The 19,125-nt window shown below is 37.0% G+C and overlaps 1 protein-coding gene across 3 annotated transcripts; it reads left to right on the forward strand.

The window, feature by feature from the left end:
* Positions 1-12,914: 12,914 nt before the first annotated feature.
* Positions 12,915-18,700, forward strand: LOC131155382 (ETO1-like protein 1). 3 transcript variants are annotated; one of them, XM_058108464.1, is made up of 6 exons: positions 12,915-13,204; positions 13,563-13,868; positions 13,954-15,666; positions 16,479-16,770; positions 17,541-17,850; positions 18,242-18,700. In XM_058108464.1, the coding sequence occupies exons 2-6, from the start codon at positions 13,744-13,746 to the stop codon at positions 18,460-18,462; spliced, it is 2,661 nt and encodes an 886-aa protein (XP_057964447.1). In that variant the 5' UTR covers positions 12,915-13,204; positions 13,563-13,743; the 3' UTR covers positions 18,463-18,700. The 3 variants fall into 3 exon arrangements, with proteins under 3 accessions (XP_057964447.1, XP_057964449.1, XP_057964448.1); XM_058108466.1 differs by having other exon boundaries at positions 12,934-13,204; positions 13,969-15,666; XM_058108465.1 differs by lacking the exon at positions 12,915-13,204 and adding an exon at positions 13,424-13,444.
* The last annotated feature ends 425 nt before the right edge of the window (positions 18,701-19,125 follow it).

A 19,125-nucleotide genomic window follows, 5' to 3' on the forward strand; every position in this document is an offset into this window, starting at 1 on the left:
CTTGGATCTTAACCCCACATCGTCCCATAAAATTCACAGTTACAAAGGAATGGGTTGCACCCAAATCAAATAATACAGAAGCTTTATTCGAAAGCAATAATAAGGTACCTGTCACCACGTTACCTGCATGCTCAGCGTCCGCTGGAGTAAGAGTGTATACTCTGGCCGGAGCTGTATTTGTTTGAGTGGTTCCCCGAGGTATCTAGTTGCTCCCTCAGTTCGACTAATTGCAAGCACGTCTCGCCTCGGTGCTTGACAATCACAAGACATGTAGCCTAGCTGGCCACAGTTGTAGCAACTACCCCCAAATGATCGGCACTCACCCTCGTGCCGCTTGTGGCATCTAGTACAACAACCACCAGTATGGCTCATCTGAGAATCTTGGCACTCAGTATTCTGGCGGTAACCCGAGCCCTTGCTCCTCTTCTTCCATGATCCCTGGCGAGATCCTGTCTGAGAACCAGAAGGTACTGTCCTCTTCCTCGATTCCTGATCTGCCTGACCCTCTCAAATACCAGTATTGATCGCTGTAGCCTTATCCACCAATACCAAGAACTCACGGATCTGAAGCATACCCACCAGTCTGCGGATATCCTTCCTCAAACCCTTCTTGAACCTCTGAGTCTTCTCATACTCGCTCGAGATCATACATAGTGCAAAGCGGGATAGCTCTATGTATCAAGTCGCATACCTCTGCACTGTCAAACTCCCTTGAGTCAACGCAGAAAATTCATCTGCTTTCGCATCACGTGCGGAAGCCGGGAAGTATCTATCGAAGAACACCTCCTTGAAACATTTCCATGTCATCTCCTCAGGACTAGCTCTCTGCTTCTCCAGCAGATTCACCGCAGTCCACCATCGACCCACCTCCCTAGATAGCTGGAAGGTAGCATAGAGAACTCGCTGCCTATCTGTGCAGTGCAGGACTTCCAGAATCCTCTCAGTCTTCTCCATCCAATCCTCTGCTGTCGTCGAGTCAGGTCCTCGAAAGAATGTCAGAGGGTGCATGCGTGTGAACCTCTCAATGGTGCACCCCGCAGCAATAGGAGAATGCTCACGTTTCCTCACACTCCGCCCGATCTCCCGTAATACCTGCCTCGTCAAACCTTAAAAACAGAAGGAGACTCATCACTTGCAGTCTCCTCAGAGCCACTTACTAGGCCATTATCCGTGGGCACCATTCTACAGCATAATAGGAATCTATCAGCATCCCTACAACACATACAGTTAACACAACGATCTACATTAATCATGTTAAGTATTCCTTGCCAGGTCTAGGTCTGTCCTATCACACCGATACGAAAATCATCAATGATCTGCCCTGCTTTTACTGGAATCGTCATCCCAGGAAAAACACGGAATACCGTCGACAAATCTCAGTCTAGCAACCGAACAACCCTCAACCCTGACCTAGGTCTGCCAGGGTGCACTGCATCTCTCCTCCTCCACTTGAACCAGAAAACAGGTGGCAGGCCTTATCAGACTAATGACTGGTCCCACAAACCAACACATGTCCTTTTCAGTGTGTTTTGTCCTCATTCACACACTTCCTAAGAAAACTTCCCAAGTGGTCACCCATCCCAAGATTGCTCCAAGCCAAGCATGCTTAACTATGGAGTTATTATAAGAAAGCTCCCGAAAAGAAAGGTGCACCTTATTGATATGGGTAGTAACATCTAGTCTTTTAAGCCTTTCATCCATGGGGTATCATATTCTCCCCCACTTATAGAACGTAATGTCCTCGTTGCAAACCCACATTTCCAAACCCAAGCAATGTGAATCTCATCACACTTCCGACTGGGTGTTGGCTCTGATACCATTTGTAATGCCCCAACCTGGGTCTGCCAGGGAGCACTGCGTCTTTCCTCCTCCACATGGACCAGACAATAGGGGGCAGGCCTTATCAAACTAATGACTAGTCCTACAAACCAACACGTGTCCTTTTCAGTGTGTTTTGTCCTCATTCACACATTTTTTAAGAAAATTTCCCAGGTGGTCACCTATCCCAAGATTGCTCCAAGCCAAGCACGCTTAACTATGAAGTTCTTATGGGAAAGCTCCCAAAAAGAAAGGTGCACCTTATTGATATGGGTAGTAACATCTAGTCTTTTAAGCCTTTCATCCATGGGGTATCACACATGATATCCTCCAACTCCAGAGTTTCTTACCCCCATGTTAAAGTCGTAACTAGATTTTCATACATAGGAGACGTAGGTAGAGAATTTAGCAACATCAACGCCTTATCTCCATCCTCAAACTTCACATCAACCCATTTCAGATCGCTAATAATCTGATTGAATACATTGATATGCTGATTCAGATCCAAATCCTTTGCTATCTTAAGCCCATACAGTCTTTGCTTAAGGTATAACTTGTTCGTCAATGACTTGGACATACACCGACTCTCTTGTTTCAGCCAAATTGTCATCAGGGATTCCTCATCCATGACGTGATACATCACGTCATCGATCACGCAAAGCTTGGTAGTAGCCACATCCTTTGCTTCCAACTCCTTCCAATGCATGTCGTCCATGCTTTTCGATTATTTTTTGTATAATGCCTTCACCATACCTTACTGCACCAACAAGTCCTTAAACCTCCTCTACCAAAGTCTAAAATTTTCCTATTCCATCAAACTTAACAACATCGAACTTTGTAGAAGAAATCCCAGTCATTGCAACCAATAACTCTGATACAAATTTTTAGTGCAAAGTATACACCAATGCGCAGTGGAAACACAAATTGAAACGGAACGTGCAATGACACAATCAACGATGAATAATATGAAACCAATTAATCAAAAAGAGAATAAAGGAAAACAATAAAAATACATGACATAAGAATTTATGTGGTTTGACAATGTACCTACATCCACAAGAGCAAGCGGTTGATTTTCACCATCGTATCAGACAAGGGTTACAAAATAATATTTATATGCTAACCCTATGTATATAGAAGGCATAGAAATTATCTAAACTACTCTTGTAGTAATCCCTGGAGGAAAATCTTCTGAAATTTTCAATCTACTGATCTTCTCGATTCAAATCCCGTAATCAGTGTTGAACAATACCATCGACAATTTCAGGAAAACCGTCAATGGTTATCTCCTGAGAGCGAACCGTCAACCAAAATATTGACGACAACATCCTACAGCTCAACTTCCTTGTTTTTACTTCACCTTACTTTCCCTGAACATGTATTCTACTCAATATGAGCCACATACTACAACAACCCTAATAGTTTTCAAGTTCCAAAAGGAGCCTTAGTTTTCTAGCATTTGTATAGAGAATTTGAAAAACAAATTTTTTTTATTGCTTTAAACTTCTCTTATACAAATGTCAAAGATATATTTTTGTAATTATTAATACAATTAAAAATAAAAAATAAAAATTATTTTTGCACAATTAATCAACTCCTTAATTTATTTTTTATTTGGTTATCATTTTATATCTACAAATTTTTTACTCATATTTGGCCAAATTTTTATTCATAATAGCATTTATTTTTTAGAAAATATATGATAAAAATTAGAGCAAAAGACACCAACCTCTCTTAAGGTTTGACAAAAAAATAAGGACCTCTCCTTAGGTTTTAAGAATTCCAATGACTACTTATAAGGTTTGTCAAAAAAACACAAACATGTTCTCATATTTACGAAAAAGATGAATCTTTTGAGAAAAAGTTTGTGTCTTTTGAACAAATTTCAAGAGAGGTATGTGGCATTTTCGAAACCTTAAAGGATGTTAATGAGATTTTTAAAATATTAAAAGAGGTCTCTGTCTTTTTACCAACCTGAAGGAATATTAGTGTCTTTTACTCTAAAATTTTTTACTAAGATTTATTAATGTACTTTGATCCTATTTTAATTTATAAAGTTATAAGATTTCTCTCATTTTCATCATCTAATTATCATCTAGTGATATGTTGCTTCATTCTTCTCATTAGAAGCATTCATTATTAGGCTTTTGTGATTTGATTTATGTGCAACTTAATTTGATTGATTTGATTTATGTGCAACTTAATTTGATTTTTATGCAATTCGCTTTCTTGGATTATTTAAAGTTATGTTTATTTTTATGAGTTGTAAGTGATATTAGATTCTACTTTCAATTAATTTAGTATTTTTAGGGTTGAATTTTGATTGGTGGTATTCACAAACCAATTAGAGAAAGGGGGGCGCATCACTAATTAACGCTTCCAAGGCATCCAAGTTGGATATGCAATCATAACATTTAGTATAACCAATGTAAACAAGTCTTCTTGTTATTTTTAGCATTTTAAGAAATGTTTGTGTTGTCATCTTATAATGTACTATTTTTTGTATTACTCTTTTTTAACAATATGTTTGCATGTTTAAATGCTATTGATCACAAAATGAATGATTTGTATTTTTGTTTGGCTTACAAATGCCGATTTTTAAAATTTTCAATGTTTTATAGAATTCAAAAATTTGAAACTCTAGGTGATTTTAGGCAATTATCAACACTTTGTTGCTAGAAATTTTCGCATATCGATGTGGAGCATAATTTTTATATATATATATATTTGACTATGTCCATATTCTAGTGCTATTTTAGACCCCTCAATAAACTCTTTATCATCCATCTATTTAACTTATTTCTTAAAATGCATTGGCAATTCTTGCAGGAGTTAGGTATGAAGTTGTTAGTTTTCTTTTTTGAGTCTCCCTTAGAGGGCTTATGACTTCAATTATTAGCTTTAATTGATGTTTGGAAAAATTCAAGATCACCTCAAGTGCACACAATCTAGTTATCGTTGCTTTTTTCTAGATCAAATAAAACGGATTGGATTGGATAATTTATGACAGATTAGGCAGATTATCAGGTGAAGATATTACAATCGATATCCGTCTCAATTAAATTGCAAATTTATGACGGTTCAAATAAGATAATCCATGACAGATGACAGATAATCTGTCATTCTCATTCCTAATATATATTTAATAATCTGATGAACAAATTACTTTGTAACATAATAATTGAAATTATTTTTAAAATTATAATTTTGTAATTGTTAAACATTTAATAAGCAATCACAAAACTATAATTTTTAATTTTTTAAATCATAAATTTAGGGGCTTTTGTTTTTATCACAAGAAAATCGAGTATTTGGGTTTAAGTTTGAATGTGGGCATTGGACAGGCCCAGAGGTGCATACAACAATGCAAAAGTCGCGTACAACAATGCAAAAGTTGGAAGTGTGAGACTAAACCTTAACTAATAGAACTTACATCAATTAAATTGATGTCTAATAACATAGACATATGAAATTATCAATGAATTTGAACATTAGTTGTTGGCAGATAGACGGATTTTCATTAAGATAAAATTGTAAATTTGCTAACCGACTCATTTAGAGATAGATCAAAAAGATTAAACCATATTTGACTCATTTAATGCATGAATCGGTTATGAGTTGATTTAAGCAGGTCGAATTTAGTTCAAAAGAACAAATTTTTATCATTTTGCTAGGTCTAATTTTTTTCCTTGTCATTATTTGCAAAATTATTTTATTTTATTACCTTTTTGAATTTTTGGAAGTGGTGTTTTCTTTTTGACATCCCTGCAACTCACATTATTGGAGTATTGGTCTAACTTATGTGGGAATGAACAAAAAATTTATACTTTTTGGATTCTTATATTATATAGTTAAAGCAAAATTGGGAATATCTAAAACTGTATATTTCTATGTTGTAGGAGTGTCAAGCTTGATCTGGGATAGATCTGAGCCATCCACACCACTACGAATCCAACGACTGTTTTTTCTTTTGGTTATGGGGAAGGGCTTTATTGTAATTTACTCCCATTTTAATTGTAAATTAAAAAGGCAGCAAAGGGGCAGATAGGGGCTCTGTATTTTCGGTTGGCAACTTCAGTTCTTTTTCAGCTTCTTGGAGAAAAAGAAAAAGAACAGTGCAGAAGGTTTTCTTTGCTCCAGCCGTAGCGAGACTTCTGCTTCACCAGCCGCGAGAGCATTCCCAGCCGTGAGAGAGAGACTCTTGCAGAGCCAGAGAGACGTCTTCACTTGCAGCCGCGTGAGAAAGCACCTGCGACCCGAGGAGGCCATCACCGCCAAGGGAGATCCTTCATTCGCAGCGCACGGGAGAGGGATACGGCAGGAGGTGGGTGTAGTGTGGGTATTTCTAGCAGATGTGCACGCAAGGGTAAGTGAAGGTAAAGACACAGATTTAGTTTCTTGGGAGGGATTTCTTGTAGGGAAACCCAGAAGGAATATAAAGAGAAATCTAGGGTTCTTCGCAGGTGCGAAGAGGGGATTTCTTGGATTATTCTTGGGCTAATTCCCAGAGGAGATCAATAAGACAAGAAAGGTTAAATCTGTGTGTACTCATGTTTATTTCCGCCAATTTAATATAGTGTCTCTGGAGGTGAGTTTCTGCTGTGGATGTAGGCCAATTTTTGGGCCGAACCACGTAAATGTGTTCTTATGATTGTGTGATTGACATGTTTACATTTTGCTGAATTTATTGTTGGCTTTGCTGAATATTGGGAAGGTGAATATATATTTTTCTTTATCAGGCTTAGCACACACATGCATCAAAATAAACTGGTTTAAGTTTAGGTGTGATTGTGGTTGATGCTTAAACAAAATTAGATTGTTATTGTGGTTTGTTTGGAATTAATTAAAATCTAAAAATAGAATTAGCAATTAGCTGATTTACACACAACAAGTGGTATCAAAGCCTGGCTATGTGATGGGAATCGCTAGGTTTGAAATAGAAAAATTCATCGGGAAAAATGACTTTGGTTTGTGGAGGATTAAGATGCGTGCCATCTTGGTATAGCAGGGGCTTGAGGAGGCTCTTCTTGAAGAAAAGAAAGGGGCTTCCACTTCACAAGAGGGGAAACCAAGTTTTCCCTCCACCAATAAAGTGAAGCCTGAAATCCTCCAAAAGGCACATAGTGTCATTATCTTGTCCTTAGTAGACAAAGTGCTTAGGGAAGTTGCCAATGAGGATACGATAGCTGGAGTGTGGTCAAAACTAGAAAATTTGCACATGACAAAATCCCTAGCAAATAGACTCCATAAGAAGACTAGACTCTACACCTTTAGAATGACCTCTGGAACATCGATTGATGAACATTTAGATGAATTTAATAAAATTCTTTTGGATCTTGCTAATATTGATATTAGTATAGATGAAGAAAACCAGACAATTCTTTTATTGAGTTCTCTTGATTCCACATATGACCATATTAAAGAAACTATGATGTATGGGAGAGAGAGGCTAACTTTAGAAGATGTGCAAGCCGTTTTGCACTCTAGGGAATTGCACACTAAGTTTGAGTCTAAATCAGGGTCAGGGGAAGGGTTAAATGTGAGAGGTAGGTCTGAAAAGAGGAACAAGAAAGGAAAAGACAAGAGGTCTAGATAAAAGCCTAAGAGTAAGGCACTAAAATGTTTTGCATGTCACAAGGAAGGACATTTCAAGAGGGACTGCCCTGAGAGGAAAAATGGTGCAAATGCCACCACCTCTGAATCAAAGGGTAAGACAGCTGTAGTTTTTTATGGGTATGATAGTGCGAAAGTGTTGAATGTATCTGATAGAGATTCGGGAAAAGAATGGATATTAGATTTAGGATGTTCCTTCCACATGTGTCCATTGAAAAACTGGTTTGAGTCCTTTACATGCTTAGAAGGAGGTAATGTTATCCTAGGAAACAATAAGTCATATAAAATACAGGGTATTGGGACTGTGAGACTTCTAATGCATGATGGGATGGAAAGAGTGCTAAGAGATGTGAGGTACATACCTGAGCTGAAGAGAAACTTGATTTCTCTTGGTAGCTTAGATAAGACAGGGTACACGTTTAAGTCTAAAGGGGATAGCCTAAGAGTTTGTAGAGGTTCATTAGTAGTGATGAAAGGGGTGCTAAAGAATGAGCTGTACACCTTGGTAGGAAAGACAGTGATTGGTGAGGCTTCACCTATCAATCCCAGGGTAGACAATCAGGTTTCCTTGTGGCATAGGAGGCTAAGACATGTTAGCTAACAGGGTCTAAAGGAACTGGAGAAACAGGGGCTTCTTGGAGACATGAAACTTGAGGAATTGTCATTATGTGAGGAGTGTGTCTTGGGTAAGTCTACTAGGGTTAGTTTTAAGAAGTCCACTTACACCACGAAACAGACTCTTGATTACATACATTCAGACTTGTGGGGGCCTGCTACGGTTAGTTCTCATGGTAGTTTTAGGTATTTTCTATCAATTATAGATGACTTTTCTAGGAAAGTATGGGCTTATATTCTAAAACATAAAAGTGATACTTTTGAAAAGTTTAAAAAATGGAAAACCTTAGTAGAAAATCAAGTTGGCAGAAAAGTTAAAACACTGAGAACAGACAATAGATTAGAATACTTGTCAAATGAATTTTTTGAATTTTGTAAAGCTGAGGGCATAGCTAGACATAGGACTGTTAGGGACACTCCTCAACAGAATGGATTAGCTGAAAGGATGAATAGGACTATTTTGGAAAGGATAAGATGCATGTTAGCCACTTCAGGTCAGCCTAAGACCTTTTGGGCAGAGGCGGTGACCACTGTTGTATACCTTATTAATAGGTGTCCTTCCACAGCTTTAAATTATAAAACCCCTCAAGAAATTTGGACGGGTAAGCCTGCTGATTATCAGAGTTTAAAAGTTTTTGACTACGTAGCCTATGCCCACATTAGAACTGATAAATTAGAGTCTAGGGCTATTAAATGCATTTTTATGGGATACCCAGAAGGGGTTAAAGGCTATAAGCTCTAGGTAGTAGAACCTGGAAAACAAAAATGTATTATTAGCAGGGATGTAGTTTTTAATGAAACTACAATGGGGGGAAAACCAGAAAATTCATATGAAAGTGTTAGGCACTCTGTTACCAGTGACCCACAGCTTGAGGTGGAGCAACCCTCCACTTCTCATAGCTATTTAGAAACAGATGTTGTAGTTTTTGAGGAGCAAAACTCAGAAATAGAAATCTCTGAATTAAGTAAAACTTACCTTCTAGCACGGGATAGGGAGAGGAGGGTCATAAGACCTCCTCAAAGGTATGGGGAAGCCGATATGACAACATTTGTTCTTTATGTTGTTGAAATAGAAATTGAGGTGGAGCCTAGGACTTTTAGAGAGGCCATGGATAGTAAAGAGGCTGAAAAATGGATTCTTACAATGCAAGAAGAAATGGAGTCTTTAAACAAGAATGAGACATGGGTGATGGTACTTAGACCGGAAAAACAAAAACTCATAGGATCCAAGTGGATCTTTAAGAGGAAAGAGGGAATCCCTGGAGTTGAACCACCTAGGTATAAAGTTAGGTTAGTGGCTAAGGGATTTACACAAAGGGAAGGGGTAGACTATAATGAAATATTTTCCCTTGTTGTGAGGCATAGTTCTATTAGAATTCTATTATCCTTTGTTGCTGTACATGACTTGCATTTGGAACAACTTGATGTTAAAATTGATTTCTTGCATGGTACTTTAGAAGAAACGGTTTATATCCAACCTCCCGAGGGCTTTGATACGAAAATGAATAAAAATCATGCATGTTTATTAAAGAAATCTTTATATGGGTTGAAACAATCACCTAGACAATGGTATAAACGATTTGATTCTTACATGATTCAAAATGATTTTTGTAGAAGCAATTATGATGGTTGTGTTTATTTTAAATCATGTGATAAATGTCATATATATTTACTATTATATGTTGATGACATGTTGGTTGCTTGTCAAGACATGGATATGTTAAATCAAGTTAAGTGCATGCTTAAATCTGAATTTGAAATGAAAGACTTAGGACCTGTTAAAATGATACTTGGTATGGAAATAACTAGAGAAATGAATAAAAAACTTCTCTACTTGTCTCAAAAGTCTTATATTTCAAAGGTATTAAAAAGATTTGGAATTAGTCATGTTAAATCTACTTCTATTCCTTTTGCACAGCATGTTAAGTTGTCTAGCAAACAATGTCCTAAAACTGAAAATGAGTCACTATTTATGAATAGAATACCTTATGCTAGTATGGTTGGTGGTGTAATGTATGCTATGATATGTTCTAGACCTGATCTATCTTATGCTGTAAGTCAAGTACTAGATTTATGAGCAAACCTGGAAAACCACATTGGCATGCTTTGAAACAAATTTTTCAATACTTGTCTGGAACAAAACAGCAAAGATTAATATTTGGTAAAAAGGATATGCATTGTGAAATAAGATTAAAAGGATATGTAGATTTTGACTATGCTGGAAATCTAGATACCAGGAAGTCTTTGTCTGGTATGGTCTTTTGTTTTTTAGGTAGTGCTATTAGTTGGACTTCGGATTTGATGACTAAAGCAGTACCTAAATCCAAATTTGAACATTATTCGAACTTGGTTAACCTTGGAAGCTGTTAGTATTTGTTTTGCAGGAACCGCCATAGGAGATGCTAAGGAGGTGTAAGGATCACAAGCTTAAGCTTGCCAAGGTGGAGAATTGTAGGAGTGTCAAGCTTGATCTGGGATAGATCTGAGCCATCCACGCCGCTAGAGATCCAACGACCGTTTTTTGTTTTAGTTATGGGGGAGGGCTTTGTTGTAATTTACTCCCATTTTAATTGTAAATTAAAAAGTAGCAGAGGGGCAGAGAGGGGCTCTGTATTTTCGGTTGGCAGCTTCAGTTCCTTTTCAACTTCTTGGAGAAAAGGAAAAAGAACAGCGCAAAAGGTTTTCTTTGCTCCAGCCGCAGCGAGACTTCTGCTTCACCAGCTGCGAGAGCATACCTAGCCGTGAAAGACAGACTCCTGTAGAGCCGGAGAGACGTCTTCACTTGCAGCCGCGTGAGAGAGCACCTGCGACCTGAGGAGGCCATCACCGCCGAGGGAGATCCTTCAGCCGCAGTGCGCGGGAGAGGGAGATGGCAGGAGGTGGTTGCAATGTGGGTATCTCCAGCAGATGTGCACGCAAGGGTAAGTGAAGGTAAAGACACAGATTTAGTTTCTTGGGAGGGATTTCTTGTAGGGAAACCAGGAAGGAATATAGGGGGAAATCTAGGGTTCTTCGCAAGTGCGAAGAGGGGATTTCTTAGATAATTCTTGGACTGATTTCCAGAGGAGATCGGTAAGACAAGAAAGGGTAAATCTGTGTGTACTTGTGTTTATTTCCGCCGATTTAATATAGTGTCTTTGGAGGTGAGTTTCTGCCGTGGATGTAGGCCAATTTTTGGGTCGAACCACGTAAATGTATTCTTGTGATTGTGTGATTGACATGTTTACATTTTGCTGAATTTATTGTTGGCTTTGCTGAATATTGGGAAGGTGAATATATATTTTTCTTTATCAGGCTTAGCACACACACGCGTCAAAGTAAATAGGTTTAAGTTTAGGTATGATTGTGGTTGATGCTTGGATAAAATCAGATTGCTATTGTGGTTTGTTTGGAATTAATTAAAATTTAAAAATAAAATTAGCAATCAGCTGAATTACACACAACATATGCTATAAATGCAATTAATTTTTTTGGTATTGTATGATAAATTTAAATTGAGTGTTGTGATTTATGCATAATTTTTTTTTGAATTATATAGAATTGTATCTATTTTTCAACATGTTAATGTGAAATGCATAAAATAGAAGGGAGAAATTGAAATCTCATCAACTTACATGCAATGTGATATGAATTTCATGACCTAGATAATATGAAGTTAAAATTTTACATTTTTAATAAGAAATTATTCTTATTATTTTATAATTTTATTAAAAGTATTTAAGAAATCATATCTTATGCATTACATGAGTTCATAGCTAATATCCTCAGAGTTGAAAGCATTGTCTTTGGGCACAAATTATTAATGGAGATAATATATTAGGTGAAATTTATATCCTTAGCTATTTTGACAAAATTTTGTAATTGTGTGTTAATAAAAAATAATAGAACATTTTTTTTAAATTGCATTTTTCTATAATGAAATTACTTGAGCGAAACATGATTATAAATATCGTAGAACTAAATATTATTAGCATGTTATTATTTATAATACTATCATTCATAATTTTTTCTTCAATAAATCATAAGTTATAAAAAAATAAAATAAAATCATGGATTGATTATGAATAACTTTGTTAAAGGTTGATATACATTGTTAGCCACAACCTAATAGCTTAAACTTTTAGGTAAAGTAGTAATTTAACATGGTATTAGAATTGGTTACCAGAAGGTCCTGAATTCTAGTCTTGTTGCCTCTAATTTGAAGAGAAAAAAAATATTGCATTCCTTATTGTAGATGTTATTTATCATGTGTTTATCTCTCCACGTGCTGTCGAATTGCAAGGGAGTGTTAAAGCTTGATATACATTATTGGTCCACAACCTAACAGCATAAGCTTTTAGGTAAAGTAGTAAACCAACAAACTTAAACTAATAATATCTCAATAAATCTTATTAGTTAGCTTTCAGTATCAAATTTAAAAAATTAAAAAGACCAAAATCAAAACTCTTCAATTTTTCTATAAAACCACTAGCATTTAACTAATCTACTTTGCATAATCTTCTTTAGTAAATTTTTAAATAATTAAAAATTAATATTAGTGGTGATTATATAATTGAATGTAGTTCATCTCTTAATTTATATTCGTTTTCACTTTTTATAGAACCCGAGCATGAAACTTATAATATAAATACTTTAATTTTAAGTCACGAAAGTGATTAAACTATAACTTCCATAGGGATCATTGTCTGAGTGAAAAATTAACTTGAAAATACCGAACTACTTGTAATATACTAATTCTAACAATAATTATTATTAATTACATTAACATATTCAGAATATGCAGTCAAAGAGTCAATATTCAATAATGAGTAATGAAGAGGGGAACTAAAACGAGGTCGTTTTTATCCTTCCTCTTCAAAACTCTCATCATTATGGTTATTTTTTGACAGTTCTCTACTTGGAAGGAGTAGTGCCTGGCTGCAATCTTCACGTATTCAACGCAAAAAATAAAGCGGCAGAAAAACAAAAGGGAAAAACTTTCCCTTTCGCCAAACGAAATAAAGTGTGGAAGTCAGATTTTCCTTTGGATTCCTTAGTTCTATTTTGCGCTTCTGTGGCTTTCTGGGCGGAAGTTCTGACTTGGGTCTCTAAGTTTCAGCCAGATTTGTTATGATTTTTCGTTCGGTTACTTTTCCAAGTGCTTCAAACTTCAACAGAGGTTAGTGGGTCTTGCTTTCTGGAACTGTGTTGGTGCTTTGTATGGTTCGTTTTTGGAGAGTGGGTTGGTTTGGTTGTGTTTCTGGTATAGATCTTAGGTAATCGTTGGTGGGTCTTTGATTTTTTCTGGTTTTATCTCCTGAATTGTTGGATAGTTTTTGATTCATTTGAAGCGTAGGTGACACTGGAGCATAGCGAGTTCTGTTTTTGTCATTTCTGCACAAATTATGAACTTAGATTTGTAGGTCTACGATGTCATTATGCTCCACCATTATTTAAATTTCGAACTTTATCAACTATTTGTTGGATGCTGGAAGAGGAAATTTTATGATTGTTTTTGTATTAAATGTTTCTTTTAGAGATTCTGTTCGATGGCGCAGTTTGAAAGTTGTCCCAGCTAATAGTTCTGCGTTTAGATCAGAATTCAGAAGCTTTTCCTTTTTCTTCCTTTTTGTTCCCACCAATCTTTGCTGCGTTTGAGTGTTGAAAAGAGGGACTTATCTGGCTATTGTGGAGATCTTGTTTCATATCTTATGCCCGATGAAAACTTTCTTTCCATATGAGTCGTGTAAAGAAACACAGCTCAATGGTCTCAATCCGCAGTCATGGCTCCAAGTTGAAAGAGGCAAGCTTTCAAAATTCTCTTCGCACTCATCTTCTTCCATGTAAGTCCACCATTTTTTAAAGAAATAAATTATCCTTCTGTATGCGTATGTTGAGTTGGGATTAATGTACTTCAATTATTTGTAGAGAATCTCTTATCAGGGTACCTGAGCCACCAATTCTACCATTCTTTAAACCTCTTGATTATGTGGAAGTTCTAGCTCAAATTCATGAAGAACTTGAGTCATGTCCTCCACATGATAGATCGAGTCTCTATTTATTACAGTTTCAGGTCTTTAGGGGGCTCAACGAAGTCAAACTGATGCGGAGGAGCCTCCGCTTGGCTTGGCAGAAGGCAACCACTGTTTATGAAAAATTCATCTTTGCAGCATGGTTGAAGTATCAGAAGCAAGGAGAGGAGCTCATTGCTGACTTGCTTGCCTCTTGCAGTAAATGTGCCCAGGAGTTTGGGCCCATAGACATTGCATCTGAGCTTCCTACTAATTTAAATAGTAGTTCTCAAGAGTCTATTGGGTTTAATGAGAACCAGATTTCAAGAACTGTGATTTTCCAAATTGGTAATGATAAGATAACCTGTGATAGGCACAAGATTGCAAGATTGTCGGCTCCATTTCGTGCTATGCTAAATGGTTGTTTCACAGAATCACATTCTGAATGCATAGATTTTTCTGAAAACAATATTTCCTCTTCGGGTATGAGGGCAATCAGTGAGTTCAGCACAACAGGCAGGTTAAATGAAGTGCATCCAAATATTTTGCTTGAAATCTTGATGTTTGCAAACAAATTTTTTTGTGAAAGGCTTAAAGATGCTTGTGACAGGAAGCTTGCATCTTTAGTTTCCTCCAGAGAAGATGCAGTGGAACTAATGGAATATGCTCTTGAAGAGAATTGCCCTGTTCTTGCTGCCTCCTGTTTGCAAGTGTTCCTGCAAGAACTTCCTGATTGTTTGAATGACAATCGGGTAGTGCAGCTACTAACCAATGCTAGAAGACAACAGAGGTCGATCATGGTTGGACCTGCCTCATTTTCTTTATACTGTTTGTTAAGTGAAGTGGCTATGAACCTGGATCCCCAATCAGACAAAACAGCTTGTTTTTTGGAACAGTTGGTGGAGTCTGCTGGAAGTAGCGGACAGAGACTATTGGCATTTCATCAGTTGGGATGCATGAGGCTTCTGAGGAAGGAGTATGATGACGCTGAGCAGCTCTTTGAAGCAGCTTTTAATGCAGATCATGTTTACTCCATTGCAGGTTTGGCCAGAATTGGTTCCATCAAGGGCCACAAGTGTTGGTCCTATGAGAAGCTCAGCTCTGTGATTTCCTCTGTTAACCCACAAGGTTGGATGTATCAGGAGAGATCGCTATACTGTGAAGGTGATAAGAGGTGGGAAAACCTTGAGAAGGCAACTGAGTTGGACCCGACATTGACATACCCGTACATGTATCGAGCGGCATCTTTGATGAGGAAACAAAATGTTCAAGCTGCTCTTGGAGAAATCAATCGAGTGCTTGCCTTCAAACTGGCACTAGAATGCTTGGAACTCAGGTTTTGTTTCTATCTTGCACTTGAGGACTACGAAGCTGCCTTTTGTGATGTTCAAGCAATCCTGACACTTTCTCCAGATTATAGGATGTTTGAAGGACGAGTGGCAGCGTCGCAACTCCATACTCTTGTGCGTGAGCATGTCAAGAATTGGACTGCAGCAGATTGTTGGTTGCAATTATATGATCGTTGGTCTTCAGTTGATGATATTGGGTCCCTCTCTGTTATTTACCAGATGCTTGAATCTGATGCTGCAAAAGGTGTTCTATATTTCAGGCAGTCCTTGCTTCTTCTTAGGTATGTGTTGGAATTTGAATTACTCATGGGAATTGTAACAATATTTTTTCCTTCTTTTTTTTAATGTTTTTTTTTTTTTCCAAGCTTCAGAGTTTTATCCTATTTTTTAGTATGCTTGTGTAATGCAATTTGATAACCTATAATTTTTTAATAAGAAGAGTGTTCAGGAACCTCCCCAATTTTATTTCAAGCCATTATATGAGCAATGATTTTGAGTATTGTGAAGAATTTCTGAGCTGTATATTATTTTTTATTTTCTACATTTATATATGTAAATGAGTTTTAAAATGAATGTATTTTTTGCACTTCTTTCTTGTGTTTTTTTTCCTTCTAGGATAAGTAAGGCACCTCATCCTCTTGATGGTTGGCATGCCAGACAGTTTTGTGTTTAATAGTTTGGGCAGTTATATCTTCATCTGCCACCACTTGCTTCTACATGTTTTGAAGAATTCCTGTATTCTGGCTTTCCATTACATGTTCTGTAAAAAAATTTCCTTTTTTCCTCTTTTTCTCAATATTTCATATTGTTTGGTTGTGCTGTAACCAGTTTATTTTGCGACTGTAGTGTTTGCAAATCAAAGCATGCTCAAACACACTTACACAGGCCCAAAGAGTAGATGTGCTTGCACACGCATATATATATATATTCTATAACATAATTTTACAAATGCTCAAAAATATGCCTATGTGCCTGATGGTACTAGTGCCCTGTGTGTCAAAGTATAGCTCTGTGTGTGTGTGTGTGTATTTATTTATTTTATATGGTCAAAGTTTGTTTACATCAAGGGTGAATCTGTGATCTGGTTGATCAGGTTGAACTGTCCAGAAGCAGCTATGCAAAGTTTGCAGAGGGCTCGTCAGCATGCTTCAAGTGAGCATGAACGCCTGGTTTATGAGGGATGGATCTTATATGATACAGGTCATTGTGAGGAAGGGCTTCGGAAAGCAGAGGAGTCTATTAGAATCAAGAGATCTTTTGAGGCCTTTTTCCTAAAAGCATATGCTTTAGCAGACTCCAGCCAGGATTCCTCTTGTTCGTCAACAGTTGTTTCACTTCTTAAAGAAGCCTTGAGTTGTCCTTCAGACAGGCTTCGGAAAGGTCAGGTATGTTTTTTCAGCCCATTTACATTTTCAAGGCTAGTTCTTTACTCTGGATTGCTAGTTATTGCACTCTGCATATTCTCAGTTTTTTATTTTTATTTATTTTTTGATAAAAAAGAAGAGAACTGGTTGAAAAAAAAAAGTACAAACAGGAGCATAAGAAGTCTTCCTCAGAATAGAGAACAAAGTAAAATTAGCGAAGCCATATACTGAATCCTATACCAGAGCATAGGCCAAGATATCTTCTTCCCTGTGAATGTACGAGCATTCCAGTTCAACCATATACCCTACAAAACAGTGAAAAGCTCATTACCTCAATAAAGCAAAACCATCTCTACTTCTACCAAATCCTACAAAGGAATTAGCCAACAAATCATCCGGACTCTGGGTGCAAACCCAACTCTTTCCAAAAGACCCAAAAAGCTTATTTCAAATCCTCCACGAAAAAAGCAATGTAGGAAAAGGTGAGAAGCAGGTTCTGAACTGTCAAAGCATGAAGTGCATACATTTGGAGTTAAAGCCTTGTAATGGCTCTTACTATGCAGGTCGTTAGTGTCAAATCTATTAAGAATAACTAACCAAATAAAAGCCTTAATCTTAGACAGGACTTTGGCCTCTCAATTAGTATGCTGAAGCCGAAGGGACATGTTTTCACAGATCAAATGCTCAAAGAAAGCCTAACAAAAAACTATTGTTCTTTATTTGTGTGTACACATTTCATGAAACTAATCATTAGATAGACATGTAATTCTTTCTATTCTTGAAATTGCCAGGCCTTGAACAATCTTGGGAGTGTGTATGTTGACTGTGAACAATACGATTTGGCTGCTCTTTGCTACATTGATGCCATTAAAATCCGGCACACTCGAGCACACCAGGGCCTTGCTCGGGTTCATTACCTTAAAAATGACAAGAAGGCTGCATATGAGGAAATGACTAAACTGATAGAAAAGGCGCAGAACAATGCATCTGCCTATGAGAAGAGGTCGGAGTACTGTGAACGTGAACGCGCACAATCTGATTTGGAAATGGTCACCCGATTGGATCCCCTTCGCATCTACCCTTACAGATATCGAGCTGCAGGTTGGTTAATTTTCCCTGTCAACTTCTTTATGCATAATTTTGAAGATTCCATGCTAAAAAGATCCTCCTTGAATGTGGGCGAAGGCGGTGTACATCCGCCCTTCTCTTACCTTTGATATGGAGCGTAAATTCTGCGCACTGGGTGTTTCATTTTTTCCCTTCTGGGGTACAATAAAAGAGCATGAAGTAGCCCATCTGTTGTCACAATAACCAGATGGTACAAAATGATGACCAACATTTTTACAGGTGTTGGTGGTCAAACATAGGGTGATTATCATTATTATTTTTGTTGTTGTTATTATTATTATTATTATTATTATTATTATGTCAAATATTATTTCCCATCCGAGCTGTTATTGAAGTTACGGGTTCTTGTTTTTGATTGGGTCAGTGCTGATGGATAGCCACAAGGAGACGGAAGCCATTGCAGAACTGTCAAGGGCAATCGCTTTCAAAGCTGATCTTCAACTTCTACACCTGCGGGCTGCGTTCTATGAGCACGTTGGAGATGTTTTGGGGGCTGTACGTGACTGTCGAGCTGGGCTCTCTCTTGATCCTACCCATCAAGAAATTCCCGAATTTCACAGCCGTTTAGACTGCCGAGATCTATAAGTCCATGGCCAATTGACCACCCGCCCAAACCGAAAAAAAGAAAAAAAGAAAAAAAAAAGGTAAATTGTATGGTCAATCGTGTGTGCTGGTGAGTGGGTCCGTCTAACAACTCGCTGCCATTTTCTTTCTTTTTCTTCTTTTCTTTTTCAATTTTCAATTTTTGTAATTTATGCCTCTGGAATTCTGGTATATAATTTTATTTTATTGATTTTAAAGCTATCCCAGCCTTTTCCCTTCATTTTTCTTATGTGTGAAAATAGAAATAGAAATTTTCTATCTCCTTTCTGCCTTTTGGATCTCTTTTTAACATCTCAAAGAAACATTGGCATCCATAAGATTTGATGATTCTATTATTTTGTACCCTTTCATTTATACCTTTTAAGGGCAAATTGCATTAGTCTACTTTTGAGGTTTGCAAAAAAAAAAAAAAAAAACCCCTCTCAACCATTTTAAAAATTAAGGCAAAAGATACTAATCACTTGAAGGATTTAGTAAAGCACTTTCAAAATTTTCTTAAACCTTGCAAGATTTGGTGAATAAAATGTTGGCCTCCCTTAATCTCGGAGTTTCAAAAATTACAAGTTTTCTAAGTTTTGAAATATTAGAAGATATTTGTATTTATTTTTGGGTCAAAAGTGAGGTTTTTGAAAATTTTAAAACCTC

This window comes from Malania oleifera, chromosome 5 (genome assembly GCF_029873635.1).
Source record: "Malania oleifera isolate guangnan ecotype guangnan chromosome 5, ASM2987363v1, whole genome shotgun sequence".
Lineage (NCBI taxonomy): Eukaryota > Viridiplantae > Streptophyta > Magnoliopsida > Santalales > Ximeniaceae > Malania > Malania oleifera.

Excerpts from the sequence above, each read along its gene's own strand:
- LOC131155382 (XM_058108464.1), top strand. The coding sequence starts at position 13,744 with ATGAAAACTTTCTTTCCATATGAGTCGTGTAAAGAAACACAGCTCAAT. Across the intron at positions 13,869-13,953 it reads TCGCACTCATCTTCTTCCAT|AGAATCTCTTATCAGGGTAC; the intron begins GTAAGTCCACCA and ends AATTATTTGTAG. Across the intron at positions 16,771-17,540 it reads ACAGGCTTCGGAAAGGTCAG|GCCTTGAACAATCTTGGGAG; the intron begins GTATGTTTTTTC and ends TGAAATTGCCAG.